Source organism: Chiloscyllium plagiosum, unplaced genomic scaffold (assembly GCF_037043375.1).
Source record: "Chiloscyllium plagiosum isolate Xiang-an unplaced genomic scaffold, Cpla_swu_hap1 HiC_scaffold_37, whole genome shotgun sequence".
Classification (NCBI taxonomy): domain Eukaryota; kingdom Metazoa; phylum Chordata; class Chondrichthyes; order Orectolobiformes; family Hemiscylliidae; genus Chiloscyllium; species Chiloscyllium plagiosum.
In genome coordinates this window covers 18,815,899-18,839,974 of record NW_028270175.1, presented here as the reverse complement: position 1 = coordinate 18,839,974, position 24,076 = coordinate 18,815,899, and the positions used below count along the sequence as shown (strand labels likewise).

The 24,076-nt window shown below is 43.5% G+C and overlaps 1 protein-coding gene across 3 annotated transcripts in view; it reads right to left on the bottom strand.

The window, feature by feature from the left end:
- klhl21 (kelch-like family member 21) overlaps positions 1-24,076 on the bottom strand; it is a 43,260-nt gene that overhangs the window by 9,788 nt on the left and 9,396 nt on the right. For 2 of the 3 annotated variants that reach the window (XM_087980415.1, XM_087980416.1), the window contains exon 2: positions 3,303-4,358. In XM_087980415.1, coding sequence (XP_087836541.1) covers positions 3,303-4,329 — 1,027 coding nt within the window. In that variant the 5' untranslated portion in view covers positions 4,330-4,358. Of the gene's footprint in view, positions 1-3,302; positions 4,359-4,498; positions 4,509-24,076 lie in introns of those variants that run through there. The other variant, XM_043675978.2, reaches the window with a different exon arrangement.

The window sequence follows — 24,076 nt, the reverse complement described above, 5'->3', positions numbered from 1 at the left end:
TAAAGCCTAGCATGGTCACAAACCATCACGGAGAGATTTTTAACCCGTGAAGGTGTAATTTACATCTTGCCTCACTGGTAGTTGCTAATTATAAATAAATTCTCAGTACCAAGGATTTCACACAGTTAAAAATAGCTGTATGATCTGCCATGTTGACATGATATATACGTAGAGTTGACACAGACTGGGACTACTGAAATACAACACCATTTCCCATCAATGTCACTGGGGGACTGCACCTTCAGCAACCTCAAAGCACCTAGAATTCAGCATGAAAACCAGGACAGATCCAACGAGTTCTAAAGTTATAGTTTGCCAGTGCACTGCACCGTGTTATTAAAAAACATGCAGAGTTCTGCCTAGCCATCTTTAAGATAGTCTCTGCTTAATAAGTGAATGGATACCCAACATAGTTTGGATTTTGATTGGGCCATTAGAGTATCTGTGAAGCTAAAGCACACTCAGCAGCAAGGGATAGAGAATAAATAACAGCCTTCCCAGCAACACTCACATTGTTACCCACAACTATTCAAATATCTTCAACCGTTTTTACTTTCGATATCTGTTACTGTATGTTGTATTCATTATATCAGGTTTGTGAAGTGATAGTGTTTAAGGGAGTCCAAAACTAGAGGGTGCAAGTTTAGGATGAGAGGGGAAAGGTTTAAAAGGGACCTAAGGAGCAACATTTTCATGCAGAGGATGGTATGAGAATGGAATGAGCTGCCAGAACAAGTGGTGGAGGCTGGTACAATTGCAATATTTAAAAGGCATCTGAATGGGTATATGAATAGGAAGGTTTTAAGAGGAATATGGGCAAAATGGGATTAGATTATTTCAGGATATCTGGTCTGCATGGGTGAATTGGCCCAAAGGATCTGCTTCTGTGCTGCACATCTCTATGATTGACCCAAGTGTCAGCTGTGCCCTGTGTTAGCCTCTAGCCCTGGAACCAAGGCTTGAACCTACAACCAAATACTTGAACACACATCCCAGTGCCAGTACTGAAGGAGTCCTGCACTGTCAGAGGTGCAGTCATTCATACAATACTTGAGTCTTGTTAGGTCATAAGATATAGGAGCTTTTTTCCTAAAACTCTAGATTCCCTTAACAATTAGAAATTGGCTTATCTCAGCTTTGAATACTCTTAAAGTCCCAGCCCTAACAGCACTCTGTTAAAACTGCCAGATTCATCACTCTGAAAAGAAAGAAAATTCCAATTGTTCTCAAAGACTCCACTTCATGTTGTTGAAGAGCAGGGGAAATTCTCTCTTAAATCACCCTTCATTCAAAGGAATACAATGTAACTGAGATACTTAAAATGTTCAAGGGATTTAATAGAGAGTAAAACTACTTCTTTTAGCGATGGAATCCAGAAACAAAGTCATTGGGCCCATCACAGATTCTTTGAAAATCTATTCAAGTTAGTCCCACTACCCTGAATTTTTCCCCAGAGACCAACATCTTTCTTTTCAAGTACTTAAGCTGCTTCCACCAATTTTTTAAGACAACACCATCCCAGATCATAACATAACATTTCCCATCTTCTACCAATTATCTTAAATCCATGTGCCATGATAACTGACTCTCCTGTAAACTGAAGCAATTTCTCCATATTTATTCTATTAAATAATAGCCTAGCTTATCTCAACTCCTGTTCCCCATCAAGAGTCAAGTTGTTCAGAATGGGGTAGCACGGTGGCTCAGTGGTTAGCACTGCTGCCTCACAGCACCAGGGTCCCAGGTTTGATTCCAGCCTCAGGCAACTGTCTGTGTGGAGTTTGCGCATTCTCCCAGTGTCTGCGTGGGTTTCCTCTGGGTGCTCCGGTTTGCTCCCACAGTCCAAAGATGTGCAGGTCAGGTGAATTGGCCATTCTAAATTGCCCATAGTACTAAGTGCATTAGACAGAGGGAAATGGATCTGGGCGGGTTACTCTTCGGAGGGTCGGTGTGGACTGGTTGGGCCGAAGGGCCTGTTTCCGCACTGTAGGGAATCTAATCTAATCTAAAAGTAAAATGAGGAAGCAATTTTCACTTATTTCTATGACCCATGTAATTTATTTCATTTCAGTACTGAGGACCAGCTGAAACTTTCAAGCCGGTGGTGAAATAGTAGTGGAGTGTGCAGGATCCTGCCCAGGACTTATCTGCTCTGGACATTTTAAACATTTTTTTTGTATTTTAATTTACTTACATTCTGTGCAGTGCGGAGGAGTGTGAACCCAGCGCAGTGGATTTGAGCCATCGCAGGGCGAGTGGGCCCAATGTGGCGGAGGGTGAGGTCTCCCAGCATCTGCTATGGCAGAGAACAGGCAGCTCCAGGTTGAGGCTGGCACAGACTGAAGGAGCGATCTGAAGGCGAGGCATGCACAATATGCTTGAAACAGTGTAATGCTGAACTTTTTATTTCTTCATTTTTCTCATTTCAAAAAGGTCCTGTACCCAGGTATCGAAGATGGTGCCGTTAAGTGGTAACTTCATAAACTTTTCAAAACTTTTTGCATTTGTAAAATCATGACAATAAACTTAATTCTAATTCTAAAAAGTTATCACTGTTTTAAAGGGATGACAGACACAATAGGTTGATTCCTTCTGTGTTGTCAGAGATGGATTTTTCTTGGGTTAAGGATGATAGAGAGGCTGGCTTAAAGCAGAAACAAAAAACAGAAGTTGTTGGAAAGGTTCAGCAGATCTGGCAGCATCTGTGCAGAGAAATTGGAGTTAATGTTTCAGGTCCAGTGACCCTTCCTCACCAGACCCGAAATGTTAACTCTGATTTCTCTTCTGATTTACAGCATCCACAGTTCTTTCGGTTTTTATTTGGACTAGGGTAGATTGTGGTACAGACTTAGTAACTCTAACCGAATGGAAAGATATTTTAAAGCAGTGGCTACCAGCCTAAAGTTTGAACCAGAAGCTCCGGGTTCATGTCCCACTTCAGGATGTGATGGTGACAGAAAGTAGGTTCATCATGCAGTGAAACAGAATGATTATCAACTTGTAAATTGTTTTTGTTCACCTATGGCAAGTGGTAAAAGCGGTAGCGTCTCCTGGTCAAGCATGCTTGATGCAGAGTGGTTACCTTCACTATAGCTTTAGGCAACAAGCTGGAAAACTGGTCATGGAAACGGACATAAATACATATTGTATCTGCCTCAGGAGCCTAAAGGCATGGGGTGGAAATAAAGATACTTTAATGGAATTGGGAGAGAGGGAAGAGATAGGCCTACTCCTGTTCCCTGGGCAACAGGGACCAGACTCAAGTAGTTCAGCGGCCGATAGGACAAGGCCCTCTTCCTTACCGGTCACATAGATGTCGTTTCCGAAGGCGGTGATGCTGTAGCCTCCGGCCAAGTGATCGGGGAACTCGGCCAAGTACCGCCAGTGCCCGGTCTGCGGGTTGAAACAGTCGACGGTGACCAGTTCGTCGCAGTCCTTGTCGCAGCCGCCGACCACCACCAGGATCTCGGCGAGGCCGGTGGAGGGCCGGGCCCTCATCCTCTCGCACGGGTAGTCGTGGCGGTCGTACTCGGAGGACTGGAAGGCCCGCGCTTGGTGGATGAGCTGCAGGCAGCGGGGTGAGTAGTAGACGAGCGGGTCGCTCTCCACGTACGCGAGCAGGTAGAAGCGGCGGATAAACGGCAGCCGCACGTGCTCGAAGAGCTCGGGCCAGAAGCGGAGGCGCCGCTTGGGGTCGGCCTTGACCCAGCGCAGGGCCAGCTGGTAGGCCGCCTCCTCCTTGTCGACGTGCAGCCGGTCATCGGAGAGGTACTCGAGCAGCCGGCGCTGCGGCAGGGCCTCGAACTCCTTCTCGGCGGACAGCTCGACGATGTGGCGCAGGATGAAGCGCTTGGCGTTCTCGGCCAGACCGCGGCAGGCGTAGGCCTCGGCGAACTCCTGGATCTCCAGGCAGTTGGCCACGTCCAGCTGCCGCTCCAGGTAGGCGCAGCACGCCTCCTTGACCGAGGGGAACTGGAAGAGGTCGGCGGCCCGGGCCAGCGGCTCCACGTTGCCCTGGGTGACGGTGACCTGGCCGGTGTAGGAGAAATCCAGCAGCAGGCCCAGGATCGGGGACTTCACCCCGTGCAGCTCCACCCGCTCGGCGTAGCTCTCCTTCAGGCGGCCCGCGAACATGGCCCTGAAGTAGTGGCTGGCGGCCGCCAGCACCGTCCGGTGACACGGGAAATCCTGGCCGTCCGCCGACAGGGTCATGTCGAAGAACTTGCCCTCCACCCGCAGCTCGTTGATGCCCTGCAGGATGTGGAGGGCGTGATCGGGGTCGGAGAAAGGCAACACCGAGGTCTGAGTCAGCGTGCTAGGCCTGTCCATGCTTCCGACCGTCGGGGAGATCAAAGCATCTGTAACCAGAGAGAGCGAGAAGATTATTGAGGCAGGAGTGGTCCGTTCTGCAGCTTTATAGCACGCAGCCGGTCACACAGAGTGTCATGTATATCAGGAGAGGAGCCAGGTGCTGACTGCAAATCATCTTGACATTTACTTTCAATGGATTGAATCTTGGCTGCACGCAGCCTCTCAACAACCCCATACTCCCACAGCTCAGTCACAATGCGAGTTCATGCTCGTACCCTCCCTATCAGGGAAGAACTACAAACATCAGCATTGGTGTGAATGGTTTTGCAGCATGGCCAATGTCGCGCTTTCTGTTAAACGTGCCCCTCTAGGCACAGTATATCACAGTCAACATTAGAGTGGTGCTGGAAAACACACTAATCTTGACTTTGATCTCCAACATTTGCAGCCCTCACTTTATGTCACACTCTTGTTGAGTGTGTGGGGTTGGAAAAGCACAACCGGGGCAGGCAGCATCCGAGGAGCTGGAGAATAACGTTTCGGGCACAAGCCCTTCATCAGGCCTGATTCTCCTGCTCCTTGGATGCTGCCTGACCGGCTGCGCTTTTCCAGCACCACATTCTGGTCTCTGATCTGCAGTCCTCACTTTCCCCTATATCACACTCTTGTCATCACACTCTGGATTCCAGTCTCACCCCAGAGACTCAAGCACATTGTTCAATACTGTTAGCCTGAGGTCTTATCTGCTCTCTCAGGTGGGTGTGAAACTGTGCCAGAAGATGTTTCAAAGTACAAAAGGGAAATAAACCCCTTTGGCTCCAAAAGCAAAGCAGAAGCTGGGAATTCTGCAGCAAGTAATTCACATCCTGAGTCTCCAAAGCCTGTTCAGTGTCAAAAGACACAAGTCAGGAGAGTAGTGGAATACTCTCCACTTGACAGTATGAATTCAGCTGCAACAATACAAGAAACAATGCAACAAAGCAATCTACTTTTTAACATTCCGTCCACCATGAATTCACAGTAGCTGCAGTACAAACGCAAGATGCACTGCAGTAACTCACTCAGTCTCCATAGGCAGCAGCTTCCAAACCCACAACTTTTACCATCAAGAATGACATGGGCAACAGAAACATGGTAACTCCAAAACCTTCAAGTTCCCCTGCAACCCACTCACTGACCTGTCTCGAAACTATCAGTGAGTCAAAATCCGGGAATGCTCTTCCCAACAGCAACATGGTATACCCACACGATGGACTACAGTAGTTCAAGTTGGCAGCTCATCCACCTTTTGAGGGCAATTAGAAATGGGCAACATAATGCTGGCCCAGCCAATGACCTTCACAAAGATTATTTAGGTTTGGATTCCTATTCTGTGCCAAATAAGGATAACATTTGATGGGATGGGAGATATAACTTTCTGAACAACTGATGGCCATGAAGAGTAGTTACTGGATCTGATGACTATCTTGCATCCTTGGGGACAATGGATGAAGAGAGGATCAGGCTCGTAAGCTACGGTCTACATCCATAATCATATCGGCTAGGATTCCTTGTGCAAGGGACTGAATAGTGGTGACTCATTGCTTGAATACAGTTGCATCTGCAATAGGACAAAAGCATCTTCGCCTATATTTAATAAGTCAACTAACATTATAAACAAGAAGAAACCTGGTCACTACGACTGCTGTTCATGGGAACTTTCTGCACATTATAACAGTAGCTTTATTGCATGCAAAGCACTTTGGGAGGGACTGCAGGTGGGAAATAGATAAATGCAAAACTTTTTAAACATTGTCTGACAATGTGGCGCAGGATGAAGCGCTCAGCATTCTCAGCCATACTGTGGCAGGTGTAGGCCTTGGCGAACTCCTGGATCTCCAGGCAGTTGGCCATGTCCAGCTGCCGCTCCAGGACACCTCCTTGCAGCACACCTCCAGGACACCTCCTCGCAGCACACCTCCTTGACCGAGGGGAACTGGAAGAGGTCAGCGCCCTGGGCCAGAGGCTCCACGTTGCCCTGGTTGACGGTGACCTGGCCAGTGTAGGAGGAACAAACACTGTCAGTGCAAGCACAAACAGCTCAGTTATTGTATCACAAGTCATTGTACAAACTTGTATCGATTCAACCTTCCTCTCCAACTTCTTTGCTCAAGACCTGAAGAATTTGAACAGTATCACAAGATCCTTTAAAATCTATTAGTACAGAAGGTACGGCCTTGATTCAAAAGTTAATTCCAAAAGACATCTCCAGTATAGCATTCCATCAGTATTTTTAGCCAGATTACATTCAAAACATGGGAGTTGAATGGGAGCTAGAAATCTGTGGAGAAAAAGCACCGTCAACATTTTGAGTCTAGTGACCCTTCTTTCTCTCCACAGATGTTGCCAGACCTGCTGAATTTCTCCAGTTTGTTCTGTTTTTGTTTCAGATTTGCAACATCTGTACTACTTTGTTTAATGAAATAATCCCACTCCCCCTATCAAAATCAGAATTCTAAATGTATTAAATCACTTTTTAGCCTTCATTATTCCAGTGGAAATAACCCCAGTCTTTCATACCTCTCCTCATTACTATAATTTCCTAAATCCGCACCTGGCATCATCCTGGAGAATACCTTCTTCACACTCTTGATGGTCTGAATGTCTACTGAGGATGTTCACAATAATTAGTTTACAATCTAACTGTGAACACTATAGATTTCAGTCTCAGCAGTGAAACATTGAACCATTGGCATGAAATTTTAAAACACCGATAAAAGACTTTACTCTTTAGCAAAGGTCCTCCTGTATTCCGTGAAATTCAGCTCAGTGGCAGAGTTAGGAAAATGCACACTTGGTACTTTCCTGTCAGGGAGCAGAAAATTATAATCTGCAAAATAGCATCAGACCTGCAGCCAAGGGAGAAATACAGAGTGCAAAATGAGGGGCAATAGTTAGATCCCAGTCAACAGAAAGCAGAACATCTGGACCAACAATAGACCATTTTGTAAATTTATTTCATTATGAAACAATAGCTCTAAAGTGCTGCAGTTCTGATCCTTGCACAAAAAGATTATTTAGGTTTGAATTCCTGTTCTGTGCTAAATCAGGATAAAATTTGGTGGGAAGGGAGATATAACATGTCTGAGCACCTGTCAGCCATGAAGAGTAGTTACTAGATCTGATTACTATCTCACACCCTGGGGACAATGGATGAGGAGAGGATCAGGCTTGTCAGCTATGGTCTACCTCCACAATCATATTGGCTAGGATTTCTTGTACAAGGGACTGAATGGTGATGACTCATTGCTTGAATACAGCCCATGGCAGTCGAGACTTTCACAGAATGCAGGACAGGCACAAGATAATTGGCATCCAGATCAAACTTGCATTATTTACCCCTTTTTTAAATGGGTTTTGAACTCATTCAGATCTTTTCCCTGGCAACAAACTTGGTAGATCTCATGTACAGAAAACCTAATCAAGAGTTCCCCATAGCTATATATACACACATACACAAATCAAAAGAGTGGAAGGGCAGATATCCAACCGCAGCACACAGACCACATGCAGCCATGAGTCATCATGCTGTCACCAGGAATTTGGTTTCATACAGAAATAAAACAAAGTATTTTAAAATCATTAGCACAAGTTATAAACAAATCCAATAACTTACTGCAGATCTCACTCTCAGAAATAACTTGTACACTGACTTCACGAGGACAAGCCTGACACCAGGTCACAAATGAGATACTAAGATAACTAAAGCTTTATTCAGATGCAGGTTTCAGATGGCCTTCAATTGAAGAGAGGCAGCAAACTGTATGGAGGGAAATCTGGAGCTCAAAATCCACGCAGCTCAAGGTATGGCCACCAACAATAGATAAGTTAAAACAGCATGCTGTGGAGGGCAAAGGTTGTTCAACATTACAAAAGTTGGGGTAGGGCGAGGACATGCAGGGATTAGATTATAACTTCATGAGTAAATACACCATACATGGGAAAAGAGACCAGGAACCACCTCATTCGGCTGTTGAATTAACCCAGATCCTAAGGATCTGAAATGCAATTTGTTTACTCTTCACAGCTAATTTACTCAGTCTATTTGCGGCATCCTCAAGAATTTGTAACTAAAGATGTACTTGTGAACCATATTCTCTGTTGCAATGTGGAGCTGGAGGGTTGAGATAAAACGCAGCATACATCGAATGCTTCAGTGTAAAGGTAACAAAACACCAGACAAAATATTTCAGACATACAACATAAGTTAGTTGCTAAACTAGGCATATGAGTGTATAATGGGATTCCAAGTGATGGTTTCAACCTTGACTCCTTATCAGGAATCCCACTGATAGTGATATTGTGGCATTTCTGAGTTGACCAGTGCATTATTTTATCATTAATACAATGGGCACACAGATTCTTGAAGAAGGGAACATAGTGAGTGGAATTGAGACAAAGTGAAACTTTATTTCAAGCAACATTTCACATTGGATCATTGGATCAAGAGTAAACTATTTGCCCCTTTGAACTGCTACCACCATTCAGTGAGATCATGGCTGATTTGTGGTCTAACTCCATGTATCTGCCTTGGACCTACATCTCTGAATACTTTTGCTTCATTAAAAAAAAAAACTGGCTCAGATTTAAAATTAACAACAGATCCTGCATCAACTGCCCTTGTGGAAAAGAGTTCCAAATGTAACCACCTTTTGTGTGTCAAAGAGCTTCCAAACATCTCTCTTTAATGGTCTGGCTCCAATTCTCAGATTATGCCCCCAACTCTAGAATGTCCAATTAGTGGAAATAGTTTCTTATCTACCCTGCCCTTTACAGTCATAGAGTCAGAGATATGCAGCATGGAAGCAGACCCTTTGGTCCAACTTGTCCATGCCTACAGATATCCTATATAAATCTAGTCCCATTTATCAGCATTTGGCCCATATCCCTCTACACCCTTCCTATTCATATATAACCATCCAGATGCATTTTAAATGTTGTAATTCTACCACCCTTCACCACTTCCTCTGACAGCTCATTCCATACACACACCACTCCGTGAAAATGTTGCCCCTTAGGTTCCTTTTATATCTTTACCTTAAACCTATGCCCTCTAATTCTGGACTCGCCCACTCTGGGGAAAAGACCTTGCCTATTTATTTATGCCCCTCATGACTTTCTAAGCCTCTATAAGCTTATCCTTCAGCCTCCAACGCTCCAGGGAAAATAGCCTATTTAGCCACTCCTTACACCTCAAACCTTCCAATCCTGGCAAAATCCTTGTAAATCTTTTCTGAACCTTTTCAGTTTTCACAATGTCCTTCCTATAGGAGGGAGACCAGAACTGCATGCAACTAGCCATTTGAATACAGAACTAGCTCAAAGGTAGAAGACAGAGGGTGGTGATGGAGGGTTGTTTTTCAGACTGGAGGCCTGTGACCAGTGGAGTGCCACAAGGATTGGTGCTGGGTCCACTACTTTTCATCATTTATATAAATGATTTGGATGTGAGCATACGAGATACAGTTAGCAAGTTTGCTGATGACACCAAAATTGGAGGTGTAGTGGATGGCAAAGAAGGCTACCTCAGATTACAACGGGATCTTGATCAGATTGGTTAATGTGCTGAGGAGTGGCAGATGGAGTTTAATTTAGATAAATGGGAGATGCTGCATTTTGGGAAGGGAAATCTTAGCAGGAATTATACACTTAAATGGTAAGGTCCTAGGGAGTGTTGCTGAACAGAGATCTTGGAGTGCAGGTTCATAGCTCCTTGAAAGTAGAGTTGCAGGTAGATAGGATAGTGAAGGCGGCGTTTGGTATGCTTTCCTTTATTGGTCAGAGTATTGAGTACAGGAGTTGGGAGGTCATGTTACAGCTGTACAGGACATTGGTGAGGCCACTTTTGGAATATTGTGTACAATTCTGGTCTCCTTCCGATTGAAAGGATGTTGTGAAACTTGAAAGGTTCAGAAAAGATTTACAAGGATGTTGCCAGGGTTGGAGGATTTGAGCTATAGGGAGAGGTTAAATAGGCTAGGTCTGTTTTCCCTGGAGCATTGGAAGCTCTTGGGTGACCTTATAGAGATTTAAAAAAATCAGGAGGGGTATGGATAGGATAAATAGACAAAGTATTTTCCCTGGGGTCGGGGAGTCCAGAACTAGAGGGCATAGGTTTAGGGTAAGAGGTGAAAAAGATAAGAGAGAGACCTAAGGGGCAGCTTTTTCATGCAGAGGGTGGTATATGTATGGAATGAGCTGCCAGAGGAAGTGGTGGAGGCTGGTACAATTACAACATTTAAAAGGCATCAGGATGGGTATATGAATAGGAAGAGTTTGGAGAGATATGGGCCGGGTGCTGGCAAATGGGACTAGATTAGGTTGGGGATATCTGGTCAGCATGGACGAGTTGGACCGAAGGGTCTGTTTCTATGCTGTACATCTCTATGACTCTAAGACTCCAAGAGTGGCCAAGTCAATGTCCTCTACAGCCACAACATGACCTCCCAACTCCGAAACTCAATGCACTGACCAATGAAGGCAAGCATACCAAACGCCCTCTTCATTATCCTATCTATTTGTGACTCCAGTGTAAAGAAACTATGAACTTGCACTCCAAGGTCTCTTTGTTCAGCAACATTCTCCAAGACCTTACCAGTAAGTGTTTAAGTCTGGCTCTGATTTGCCTTTCCAAAATGCAGCACCTCATATTTATCTAAATTAAATTCCAACTGCTACTCCTCAGCCCATTGGCCCATCTGATCCCATTGTACTCTGAAGTAACTTTCTTCATTGTCCAAAACACCTCAATTTTGGTGTCATCTGCAAACTTACTAACTATACTTCCTAAGTTCACATCAAATCATTTATATAAATGACAAAAAGCAGTGGATCCAACACTGATCCTTGTGGCACACTGCTGGTCACAGGCCTCCAGTCTGAAAAGCAACACTCCACCACCACCCTGTCTTCTACCTTTGAGCCAGTTCTGTATCCAAATAGCTAGTTTTCCCAGTATTCCATGTGATCTAGCCTTGCTAATCAGTCTACCATAAGGAACCTTGTTGAATGCCTTTCTGAATTCCATCTAGATTACATCTACTGTTCTGTCCTCATCAATCCTCTTCATTACTTCAAGAAAACTCAATTAAGTTAGTGAGACATATTTCCCACACATAAAGCCATGTTGACTATCTCGTATCAGTCCTTGCCTTTCCAAATACATTTAAATCTTGTCCTTCAGGATTCCCTCCAACATGCCCACCACCGATGTAGGTTCACCGGTCTATAGTCCGCTGGCTTTTCATTACTGCCTTTCTTAAACAGTGACATCTCCAGTCTTCCAGCACCTCACCTGTAGCTATCAATGATACAAACATCTCTGCAAGGGATCCAGCAATCACTTCCCTAGCTTCCCACAGAGGTCTAGGGTACACTTGATCAGGTCCCAGGGATTTATCCACGATTATGCGTTTTAAGATGTCTAGCACCTTCTCCTATGTAATGTGGACTTTACTCAAGATATCACTATTTATTTCCCCAAGTTCTACACCTTCCACATCCTTCTCCACAGTAAACATTGATGCAAAACACTTGTTTCAATCTCACCCATCTCCTGTAGTTCCACATGTAGGGGGCTTTGCTGATCTTTAAGAGGCCCTATTCTCAAGTTACCCTTTTGCCCTTAATATTGGTGTTAATATCTTGAAGGTTTAGATCAGATCAGCCTATAACCTTCTAAATTCTAGAGGAAGTGAGGACTGCAGATGCTGGAGATCAGAGTCGAGAGTGTAGTGCTGGAAAAGCACAGCAGGTCAGGCAGCATCAGAAAAGCAGGAGAATCGACGTTTCGAGCAGAAGTTCTTTGTTCTGACGAAAAGCTTATGCTTGAAACATCGACTCTCCTGCTCCTCGGATGCTGCCTAACCTGTTGTGCTTTTCCAGCAACATACCTTTTGACGTTCAATTTTAATTGCACACTGTTGGCAGTCAGTTTCATCTAATTCCCGAGAATTCCCTAACTCTTTCCAAAGATTGAGGGTCTTTGGAACTCTTTATCAGAGTTCTGAGACAACAGTCCTCGGGCATATTTAAGACTTAGAGAGAGATAGATTCTTGATCAGTAGGATAATCAAGGGTTACAGGAAAAGGCAGGAGAGTAGACGTGAGGAATGTCAGATCAGCTGTTATTCTACTGAATGGTACAGCAGGCTCAAGCAGCCAAATGGTCTATTCTTGTTCCTATTTCTTTTTATGGTCTTACATTCTTTAACTCACTTGTTAAAAGTTCCCACCTGTCCAAACAGATGAAAAGGTTTCTACAAAGCAAGTTCAATTGTTTATATTATCCTAAAGGTGCTATGTAAATATAAATTGTGTTCCAATCTACCTTTACATAAATAGCACAGTACAAAAAAAATCAAAATATTGTCCCACATAATGTTGCTTTTGTTCCAAATCAGAAAATGTTCCTCCAAAATCTAGAATTCTCCAATTCTGTGAAATCTGTTAAAGTTAGCATGCAAATTCCTGCCACTAGAAGGCACCACAACAGATTAACACATCAAAGTACCACAACTATCCACAAAATTATCGAGTTGTGCACACAGAAACAGACCCTTTGGTCCAACTTGTCCATGCTGACCAGATATCCTAAATTAATCTAGTCCATTTGCAGCATTTGGCCCATATCCCTCTAAACCCTTCCTGTTCATGTACACATCCGGGTGCCTTTTAAAATGTTGTAATTGTACCAGCCTCCACAACTTCCTCTGGCAGCTTGTTTCCCATCCACACGTGAAAAAGTTGCCCCTCAGGCCTCTTAAATCTTTCCCCTCTCATCTTAAACCTATACCCTCAAGTTTTAGACTCCCAACCCTGAGAAAATGACCTTGTCAATTTACCCTATCCATGCCCCTCATGATTTTGTAGATCTCTATGAAGACACCCCTCAATGTCCGAAACTCCAGATAAAAAAGCCCCAGTCTATTCAGCCTCTCCCTATTATTTCAAATCCTCCAAGCCCAGCAACATCCTTGTAAATCTTTCCTGCAACTTTTCAAGTTTAACAACATACAGAGAGACCAGAACTGAATACAGTATTCTAAAAGTGGCCTAAGGAATGCCATGTACAGCCACAACATGAGCTCCCAATTCCTATACTCAATGCATTGACCAATTAAGGCAAGTGTACCAAACACCTTCACTACCCTGTCAACTTTCACCTCCACCTTCAAGGAACTTTGAATCTGCATCCTGAAGTCTCTGTTCAGTAACACTCCCCAGGACCCTACCATTAAATGTACAAGTCCAGTCTGATTTGCCTTAACAAAATGCAACACCTCACATTTATCTAAAGTATAGTCCATCTGCCACTCATTGGACCAGAGTTTAGATTAGAGTGTTGCTGGAAAAGCACAGCAGGTCAGGCAGCATCCGAGGAGCAGGAAAATTATTGGACCATCCAATCAAAGGCCTGTTGTACTGAAATAACCTTCTCCTGGTCCACAATACCACCAATTTTGGGGTCATGTGCAAACTCACTAGCTATTCCTCTTATATTCACATTCAAATCATTTATACAAATCAAAAAGCAGTGGAGCCAGCACCTATCCTTGTAGCACATCGCTGGTCACAAGCCTCCAGTCTGAAAAACAGCCCTCCACCACTACCCTCATTTCCTAACCCAGGATGGGACCATTCGCCACAGCAGATTCGCTGCCGTCAATTAGCCACTGCCCTTTGACCACCGCAGACGCTTAGCCACTGCCCATTAGCCTCTGAAGACGATTTGCCATGGCAAATACTGCAAATAGAAGTATACACAATATTGGATGAACCCCATCAAGTCTTTTTGCTAAAATACAATATACCTGAGAGAATAAAATAGGGGCTATGTTGAATGTACCATCCACAAACCACGTCGATTCTGCTAAATGATGTATCCAAGATTCCCTACCAAATATGATTATACGATTACTTCCTTGACCATCCAATATTGTATATACTTCTACCAAATAAGCAGCGTTCAACATATGTATGCATGTTTGAAATGGTGAAGTCCTTGGTACCTAATCCCAGACCACTGTATATCCATTGTGACTTTGAGCAGGCAGCTATCAGTGCTATGAGAGAATGTTTTCCTGAAGTTAGAATTAGGGGCTGTTTCTTTCATTTGGCACAAAGTATGCATGAACATATTGCTGCAGTTGGAGCAACTAGTCAATACAACACCGATCCTGATTATGCTTTACAAGCAAAAATGATAATTGCTTTGGCTTTTATCTTTATAAATAAATAGCACATAACTATCAAATGAACTAAAATTTCATTGTTTAATATTAATGAGATTTTACTGCCATTATAAAGATTTTTAAAATATATTTCCTTTTTCTGGTTAAAGTTTGTTACTCATTTTTATATATAAACCAATAAATGATATTTATTTTACTACATATCGATTTTAAAAAAAGGTATGTAGCTGTATAAATAAAGGGGACTGAGAAGTATGAAAGAACAGGCGGGAGGGAAAACAATCAGTACATATATATATTTCCGGTGGTGAGTAGTCTCCAGAGGTCAAACGACCCCAGTGGAGAAACGCTGGAGGAGAACTGGCAGTGGCTAATCATCACCAACCCCTCCTACCCACTTGGATAGTGCCATATAAGAGATCACAGCGCCATCTATTGCCAGAAGCCTTTAACTACATCAATAAATAACTACAATTCAGCACCTCAGTGGCATGTTCCAGCACTACAGCAATGGCATACTACAGTATTCACAATAGAATTTTCTTAAAAGCAGAAAGTGCTGAAGAAATTCAGCAGATCTAGCAGCATTTGTAAATAGAAAAACAGTTAATATCAGAACAGAAAATAGCTTGACGAAGGTGATATTATGCTGATGGAGGGGGAAGAGACACAGAGATGAGGCTCAAAGTGAGAGAGAAAAAGAGAGGAGAGGGATAAGGAAACAGAGATTGCTGATGATGAGGTAGGAGACAGATAAATACTAGGTGAACTGCTGATGAGAAGTGTCAATGGTTGAAAATGGATTGGCTATGCTGGGAGCAACCCTTGCAAGACAGGACCCAGAGCGCAAGGGAAAGGTAACAAACAAAGGAAGATGCTCACATTCTGAAACTGTTAAACTCCATGAGGAGTCCTGAATGCTGTAAGGTACCTCGGCAGAAGATGAGGTGTTGTATCTCCACCTTGCATTGAGCCTCACTGGAGCATTACTGCAAGCCTGAGACAGCAATGTTGGCATGGGAACACAGTGGCATGTTGAAGTGGCAAACAACTGGAAGGTCAGGGTAATTTTCTTCTGGGTTTATAAAAGGCCCTTCACAAGCTTACAAGATAAAACAAATAAAAAGAGGAATGCTATTCAAACCAGTTGCAGTTTATTCACAGAGAGACTACAAATCTCCCAACATCAAACTATTTGCTGTATTTGGTACCTTGCTGTACATAAATTAGAGAAATAGTTATACACCCCTGAAACGGACCGTGCACAGAATTCATCCATGCTGACCACTTATGCTAAATATATCTAGTCCCATTTGGCCCATGCCCCTCTAAACCTTTCCTATTCAGATACCCATCCAGGTGCCTTTAAAATTACATAATTGTACCAGCCTCCACCACTTCCTCTGGCAGCTCATTCCATACACATACCACCCTCTGTGTGAAAAGGTTGCCCCTCAGGTCCCTTTTAAATTGCTCCCCCCTCATCTTAAACCTATGCCCTCTAGTTTTGGACTCCCCTTCCATGGGAAAGAGACCTTTGCTATTCACCCTATCCATACCTCTCATGATTTTTATGAACTTCCAAGGCCACTCCTCAGCCTCCGACACTCCAAAGAAAAAGGCCCCTATTCAGCCTCTCCCCATAGTTCAATACCCAATCCTGGCAACATCCTTGTAAATCTTTCCTGAACTCTTTCAAGTTTCACAACATCCTTCCTATAGCAGGCAGACCAGAACCGAGCACAGTATACTAAAAGTGGCCTCACCAATGTTCTGGACAGCCACAACATAACAACCCAACTCTTGTACTCAATGCATGGCCAATGCATGACCAAACACCTTCTTCACCACCCTGTCAATCTGCGATTCCACATTCACGAACTATGCACCTGCACCCCAAGATCTCTGTTTGGCAAACTCTCCATGGCAAACACCATTAAGTGTATAAATCCTGCCATGGTTTGCCTTAACAAAATGCAACATTTTGTTGCATTTATCTAAATTAAACTCCATCTGCCATTCCTCAGCCCACTGGCCCAGCGTGTTTCATTATAACATTAATTAATTGGCAGTAAAGCACTATATGACAGTGTGAAGTTGTAAAAGGCACTATATAAATGCAAGTTCTTGTTTTGTGTGTCACAAATTTTTATAGTGCAGAAGGAGACAATATGGCCCATCATATCCATGAACCAATCCAATGCTATGACCTCAACTACTGTAAACTAAGCCCATTTCCAATAAAAAATTTTGTAAAGTAAAATTTCCTAATATCAGTTCTCCATTTACCACTGATTAACTTGGTCGCTTGCTGTACTGTCCCACTTCCTCACTTTCTCCAATGTTCCTGTACATTAACCATAAAAATGGATCATCAAGTTCTTTTCACAGAATGGATGAAATCTAAAATTCTGCTGCTATCCTACTCAAATCCCATAAACAGTTGCCCGTGGAGAGCAAGATGCCATCTGCAACACTTCAATGGAAAAGAAAGAATTGCACAAAACATAAATTGCCTTGGGTTCTCGACAATGCAACCTTACTGTTAGTTGACATCTAACTTGTTCATTCCAATAAGGTCAAATGGAATAACAGCAAAGTGGTAAGCTCTCTTACTGTATTATCTATTACTTGCAAAGGCTATTATAAGTTGACAAATTGGATGTGGCATATCTCAGCTCATGACTGCAGATCAACCTTCAACAGAAGATTGTATCTCTGGTTTGAGCACGAGATTTATCTGCTTCACTAACTCAAACATCCACTATAGAGTCAGAGAAGGACAGCACGAAACAGACCCTTTGGCCTAACTCATCCATGCCAACCAGATATCCTAACCTAACCTAGTTCCATTTGCCAGCACTTGTTCCATATCCCCCTCAACCCTTCCTATTCATATACCCATCCAGATGTCTTTGAATGTTGCAATTGTACCAGCCTCCACCACTTCCTCTGGCTGCTCATTCCACACGTGCACCAATCTTTGCGTGAAAAAGTTGTCCCTTTTTTCCCGCTCTCACCTTAAATCTATGCCCTCTGGTTCTGGAGTCCCCCGCCCAGGGAAAATACCTTGTCTATTTACCCTATCCATACCCCTCATGATTTTAGAAACCTCTATAAGGTCAGCCCTCAGCCTCTAACGCTCCAAAGAAAACAGTCTCAGCCTATTCAGCCTCTCCCTATAGCTCAAGTCTTCCAATTCTGGCAACATTCTTGTAAATATTTTCTGAACCCTTTCAAGTTTCACAACATCCTTCCTATAGGACAGAGACCAGAATTGCACACAATATTCCAACCATGGCCAAACCAATGTCCTATACAGTGGCAAAATGCTGTCCCAACTCAATACTCTGACCAATAAAGGAAAACATACTAAATGCCTTCTTCACTATCCTATCTACCTGAGACTCCATTTTCAAGGAACTATGAACCTGATGAAATTTCAGAATTTTATTTTATTTTCACACTAAGGATGTCAGCATTGATGGTGTGGTCTGCATTTATTGATCATTTATAGTTTCCCTGAAAGGTCTGTTAGTTTTACTTACTAAGCCACTTCAGAGCCTGGAGTCAGACAAAAGGTACACAAGGTAAAGGTAGCAGTTTTAGATTAGATTACTTACAGTGTGGAAACAGGCCCTTCGGCCCAACAAGTCCACACCGCCCTGCCGAAGCGCAAGCCACCCATACCCCTACATTTACCCCTTACCTAACACTACGGGCAATTTAGCATGGCCAATTCACCTGACCTGCACATCTTTGGACTGTGGGAGGAAACCGGAGCATCCGGAGGAAATGTGCAAACTCCACACAGTCAGTCGCCTGAGGCAGGAATTGAACCCGGGTCTCTGGCGCTGTGAGGTAACAGTGCTAACCACTGTGCCACCGTGCCGCCCATCAAACAGGACATTAGGGAACCAGATAAGATTTTGTCTTAATCGCCAGCTTTATGACATTTTTACTGAGACTTATTGTATCATTTAAGAATTTTAAAAACTAAATTCAAATTCTCAATCTAGCTGACAGATCAATAATTAAGGGAATGCAAATTCAAATCCTATGATTCTAGATTATTACTTCAGTAAAATAACCACTACTATATCACTATGCAATTCCTGATTTCAGATGTGACTTTTTTTTTGTAAGTATACTTATTAGCAAACAATATATTTTTGTAAAATGAAAAATTAAGTTATTAAAAAAGTATAATAAAAATGCAAATTACAATATAACTAACTACTAACCTACCCTATAAAACAAAACAAAATCAAACACTGCAAAACAACACCAATAAATAAGTGACTGAAGAAAAAAAACAAAAGAACACATAAGAACACAGAATAACAATGCTTGGTGTAAAGGCTCCAAAACAAAAAACAGGAGCGTTGTATATACACCCGTATTCACTCAGGAGTCACCCCTTCCAGGGCTCAGCAAACCTAACCATTGTGGTTAAACGAACACCCTAGTTAAGGTAGCAGACAAATCTGTATCCAAATAACTCAAAAAGGACTGCCATGTCTTATAAAAAGATCTGTTGTGTGGTGCACTATATTCATGAAAAAAATCCAAGAGAATGTGCTCCATCCTAGCAAGCTCGGCGGGTTCTCAGACACCCAATTCATCAGAATATTCTTCTGTACACAGTAAGAAAGAATTTGAATAGTTTCTTCTCATGCCCATCTGAAGATGATAAATTTGGTCGACCTAGGAGGAGAGATGCTGGGTCTACTTTAACTTCGATCCTCAATACCCTACCTATCTCTGCCGCTGTAGCGCTCCAATAAGCAGGGAGCCTGTGGCATGTCCAGAAGCAATGGGTAAGAGCACCTACACTTATTCTACATTTGGGGCACATTGGAGATGCCTCTTTTTTAAAACTTCACCAGACAGTCCGGTGCCATATGAACCCTGTGTAGAGCTTGTAACTGCATAGCATATGTCCTATTACAGATTGAGATCTTTCACATGTTCTCCCATATGTCCTCCCATGTTTCAGAAGAGATCTCCACTCCTAACTCTTGCTCCCAGACTTCACATAGCCGGTTAATACCTTGCCAGACCCTACCACCCAGCAGGTGATAGAGGGCGCTAACTGAAAGGGTGCTTGTGGCACGTAGCAACAACCTCTCTACATCGAGCTCAGAGGGCTTAGTGAGAAGTGTAGTCTTCGTCTGGATGAAATCCCTAACCTGAGAAAAAAAAGGAAAAGATCTCTGCTGGGCAGCCCATATTTGGGGCTCAATTGCTCGAAGACATCATAGCGTCCCCTCAAACAAGTCTCCCAAACTAGAAACTCCTCTCGCTGCCCATAGTTTGAACCCTGAGTCTATCATCCCTGGTCGGAACCCTGGCATACCAACTATGGGGGTGAGTGGTGAAGTCTTGGATAAGCAACAGTCACTCTGATGCATTGCCCTCCATACCTTGACCATAATAATAAAAATAATAAAAAAGTTCTGGCAGTGGTCCGTAACTGTCCTCATCTTATCCATGAACAACAGGTTAATAAGACGGCACTTTGTCTGGGAGGCACTGATATCCAGCCATATTGAGCCTGGATTGTTAACTGCCCAATCGCACACAAAGGACAGCGGGGAACTCAGTTGATACCTCCTGATGTCTGGTAAATTAACTCCTTCCCCCTCCTTGAGTCAACTGCAATTTAATAAGTTTGATGAGGGGTCACCCACAATGCCAAACGGAAGAACTAAACCAACCCATAAGCTTCCGCAGCATTGACCTGGGAAACATTATAGGGAGTATACGCATGGAATAAAGCAAACGAGGAAGAACATTCATCTTAATAAGGGCTATTCGGCCCAACCCCGAAATTGGAAGAGCCTCTCATCTCTCTAGATCCCGCCTAATATTGTCAAGCAGGTGAACAAAGTTAGTCCGAAATAACTGATCAAACATGGGAGAAATAAAAATACCCAAATATCGGAAACCCACTTAAAGGGGAACCTCGGGCCACCTTCGACCTCTGGCGCTTCTGTAAGATCCCACAAAGGCATAGCCTCAGACTTTGCAAAGTTGACCTTATATCCTGAAAGAGCCCCAATTGAATTAATACATTGTATCAGATGGGGTACAAAGATCATCGGGTCCGATAAGATCAGAAGGAAGTCATCCGCATATAGTGTAATCATGTGTACCCTCGATCCCACTTCCAGTGTAGTTATGTGGACGTTCTAACGAATGGCCTCTGCCAGTGGCTCTATCAGCATTTACAGCCCCTTATAAAACCTATCTGGTCCTCTTTGACAATATGGGGGAAAACCTCCAATCTCAGAGCCAAAATCTTAAGACAATAGAGAGATGGGTCTATATGAAGCACAATCCTCAGGAACCTTCCCCTTCTTAAGAATGAACAAAATATTAGCTTCTTTCAAAGATGGTGGTGGGCATTCATGCATATAGGAGTGACTGTGCATTTCCAGCATCAGCCCTGACAGAATCCCTATAAACTCCTTATAAAACTCACCCAGGAGACCATCAGGGCCAGGTGCTTTCCCACTCTGAAGTTGTCTAACTGCCTCCTGTATTTCTTTAACTGTCAAGGGGACATTAAGGAGAAGCCTGTTCCAAGTTTACTCCCGGGAGGTCCAAGCTCTTAAAAATGGTTTCCATCTCGTCCCTCCTATCTCGCAACCTTCAGGACCGATTGAATTCAGAGTAGAAACTCCAAAAAGCCTCATTAATCCTTTTGGCATCATATGTAAAGACTCCGCTGCTGTCTCGGATTGCAGTAATGGATTGGGGAGCACGCTAAATACTTCCCTGGCCTATCCAATATTGAAACAGACTTTGTCTAGCAAAGCAAGTTCTTTCTTTGTGGTTTGTGTAGGTACTGAATTCAGGGCAGCCTGAAAGGCCGTGATCTGCTGTAGCTTGGTTACCAAAGGCCTCACAAAATGTGCTGCCTCAGCAGCTTTCAGCTGTGTCCCAAGTAGATGCTGCTGTTCCTACTTCTGTTGTTTCCAGCTAGCCAAATGGGAAATAGCTAATCCCATGGCAAAGGCTTTAGCAGTCTCCCATAATATAGACCAACTACTGGCCTTGCCTGAGTTGATAATCAAAAATTCCTGAAACTCCCTTGAAAAGTATTCCACAAATTTGGAATCCTCGAGGAAAAAAGGATCCAAATGCCAATGCTGTGAACCTAACCCCTCACTCTTGGCCTTAACCTCCAAATATATCGCCGTGTGATCAGAAATTGCTATGTTCCCAATTTTACAACCCATAATGGAATCCAGAAGGATCAAGGGCACCAGAAAAAGATCAATCCTCGTATGAAATTTATGTGGGTTTGAAAAAAAAAGTGAAGTCCCTGCTGGTAGGGTGAAGATATCTCCAAATGTCCATCAACCCCAACTCCTCGCATAAGTCAGTCACCTGCTTAGCTTGTGAAGAAATAATTGGGGGCCCACTAGGCATCCTGTCCATGTCAGATCCAAAAGGCAATTGAAATCCCCCCTATAATAAGGTGCCATGTTCCAAAGGCACTCAGCTTAGAGAAAATACTAATAAAAAATTTGAGGGGATGCGCCAGGGGACAGTAGGCATTTAAGATGCCATATTCCTCCTCATGTATCAGGGCCTTAAGTATTACAAACCGCCCTTGCTCATCTTTCACCTGCTCTAATAATGTGAATGGAAGACTTTTCTGGATAAGTATAGCCATTCCCCTACTTTTAGTAGTAAAGGATGAAAAGAATACCTGGGTCATAACCCTCCTGTTGTAACTTCAGGTGTTCACCATCAAGATGGATTTCCTGCAATAGGGTGATATCAACCCTTTTCCTTTTAAGACTAGAAAGCACTTTTTTTCCTCTTAACAGGCAAATGACTTCCCTTGATGTTCCAGGTGCACCATTTGACAAGACACTTAGCCATATCCCCCTTCAGAGACCCTTGAACCCCTGCGAGTGAGAACCCTGCTTGCAATGAGCCAAGCACAAGTAAATGAAGACTCAGTCATAAAAATTGTGTGTACAAAAACTATTTTAACATAACTACAAACAAATATTGCTACCAAAAAACTACAAAGAAAACCAACTGAAAAACCTTGAATGACAGACTCTCCCCACCTGCCCATGAGGGCACTCACCCTACACTTGCCCCACCAACACCACCTCCTCCCCCCAAACAACTCCTTCGTTCAAACTATGTCCCAGCCTTAGGCACAAATAAATATGTAAACAAGGAGATGATCCTTAAATCAACAAAATACGACAACATCAGGATAAGCACTCCACCCATTCCCGGCTCCATGTCAGCCCCAATTATAAGTAAAAAGAGAAAAAGGAGCAGAAAAAGGGGGAAAAACAACAAAGAGCACCCATTAAATTTCCCATGATAAAATCCAGTTATAAAAAGTATAGTAGGAACAACATATTCCAAGATTTTCTTTCCCTTAAAATTATTAGGGAGAGAGGAAAAACAAAAGAAAAGGAAAAGGAAAATCACAGGGAAAGAAGGAAAAGAAGACAAACATTAACCATATTCTTCAAATCAGTTGGTCTATTTTAGAGTGTCCACAAAGTTCTTGGCTTTATCCGCCAAGTCAAATGTACAAACTGAATCGTCGTGGCTGAAATGGAGTACCGCCAGTACCTCATGGAGTACTGGATGCCCAGGCACCCCCTCAACCTCTTCTTAACTTCAAAAAAAGGACGTTCTCTTTTGGATTACAGCGGCTGAGAAATCTTGGAAGAACATAATTTTTGACGCCTTGTGAGCAGTGCCTGTGCATTTTCCCCAGTGATCTGGAGGCTTCTATCACTCTTTGCTTGTCCTGGTTGGTGAGGAAATGCAGTAGAACTGGGCAGGGGCACTGTACCGGCCTGGACCTGCACACCGCGATCTGATAAACCCTTTCTATGAGCAGAAGGCCAGAACTGGTTTGAAGGCCTAGGAACTGCAACAGCCAGTGTTCAAAGCAGCTGAGTGGCTGCCCACCTTCTTTATCCTCCGGGAGCATGACAATCTACAGATTTGTCCTCCAATTGAGGTAGTCAACCTGATCTCACAAGGCCCACACTTGCTGCTCCAGGGCCTGGATCCGCCCACACGAGGACTCCATAGCCGCTTCCGAGGCAGTGGTTTGACCCTCCACCTTCTCCGTCCACGCTCCAAGGCCCTGGAGCTCCCGTTCACGCTTTTGCTGCATGGATGCGAAAGATTGGATCTGGGCACGAATCTCCTCGAGCGCAGCCTCAACCTTCACGGTAAGTCTTTCCATTGCCAGCGACAATTCCTACAGGTACGTCAAGTCCCTCGGGGGTTTGGGAGATGCCACTGCTGCGGCTTCTGATGTGCCCAGTGCTGCAGGGGTGTGTCCTCCCTGCTGCTGTTTGCTCGCTCCCTTTCCCTTTGGCATCCTTCCCACTCCAGAATGTGAACAAATATATGTTTTCAAAGTTTTAAATTAACAGTTCTTTCATAGAAGTTAGCCAGGGATGGCAAAAAAAACACCAATATGCCTTGGATGTTAGGCAGAGCCATCCACGATTGTTCTAATGAATCGC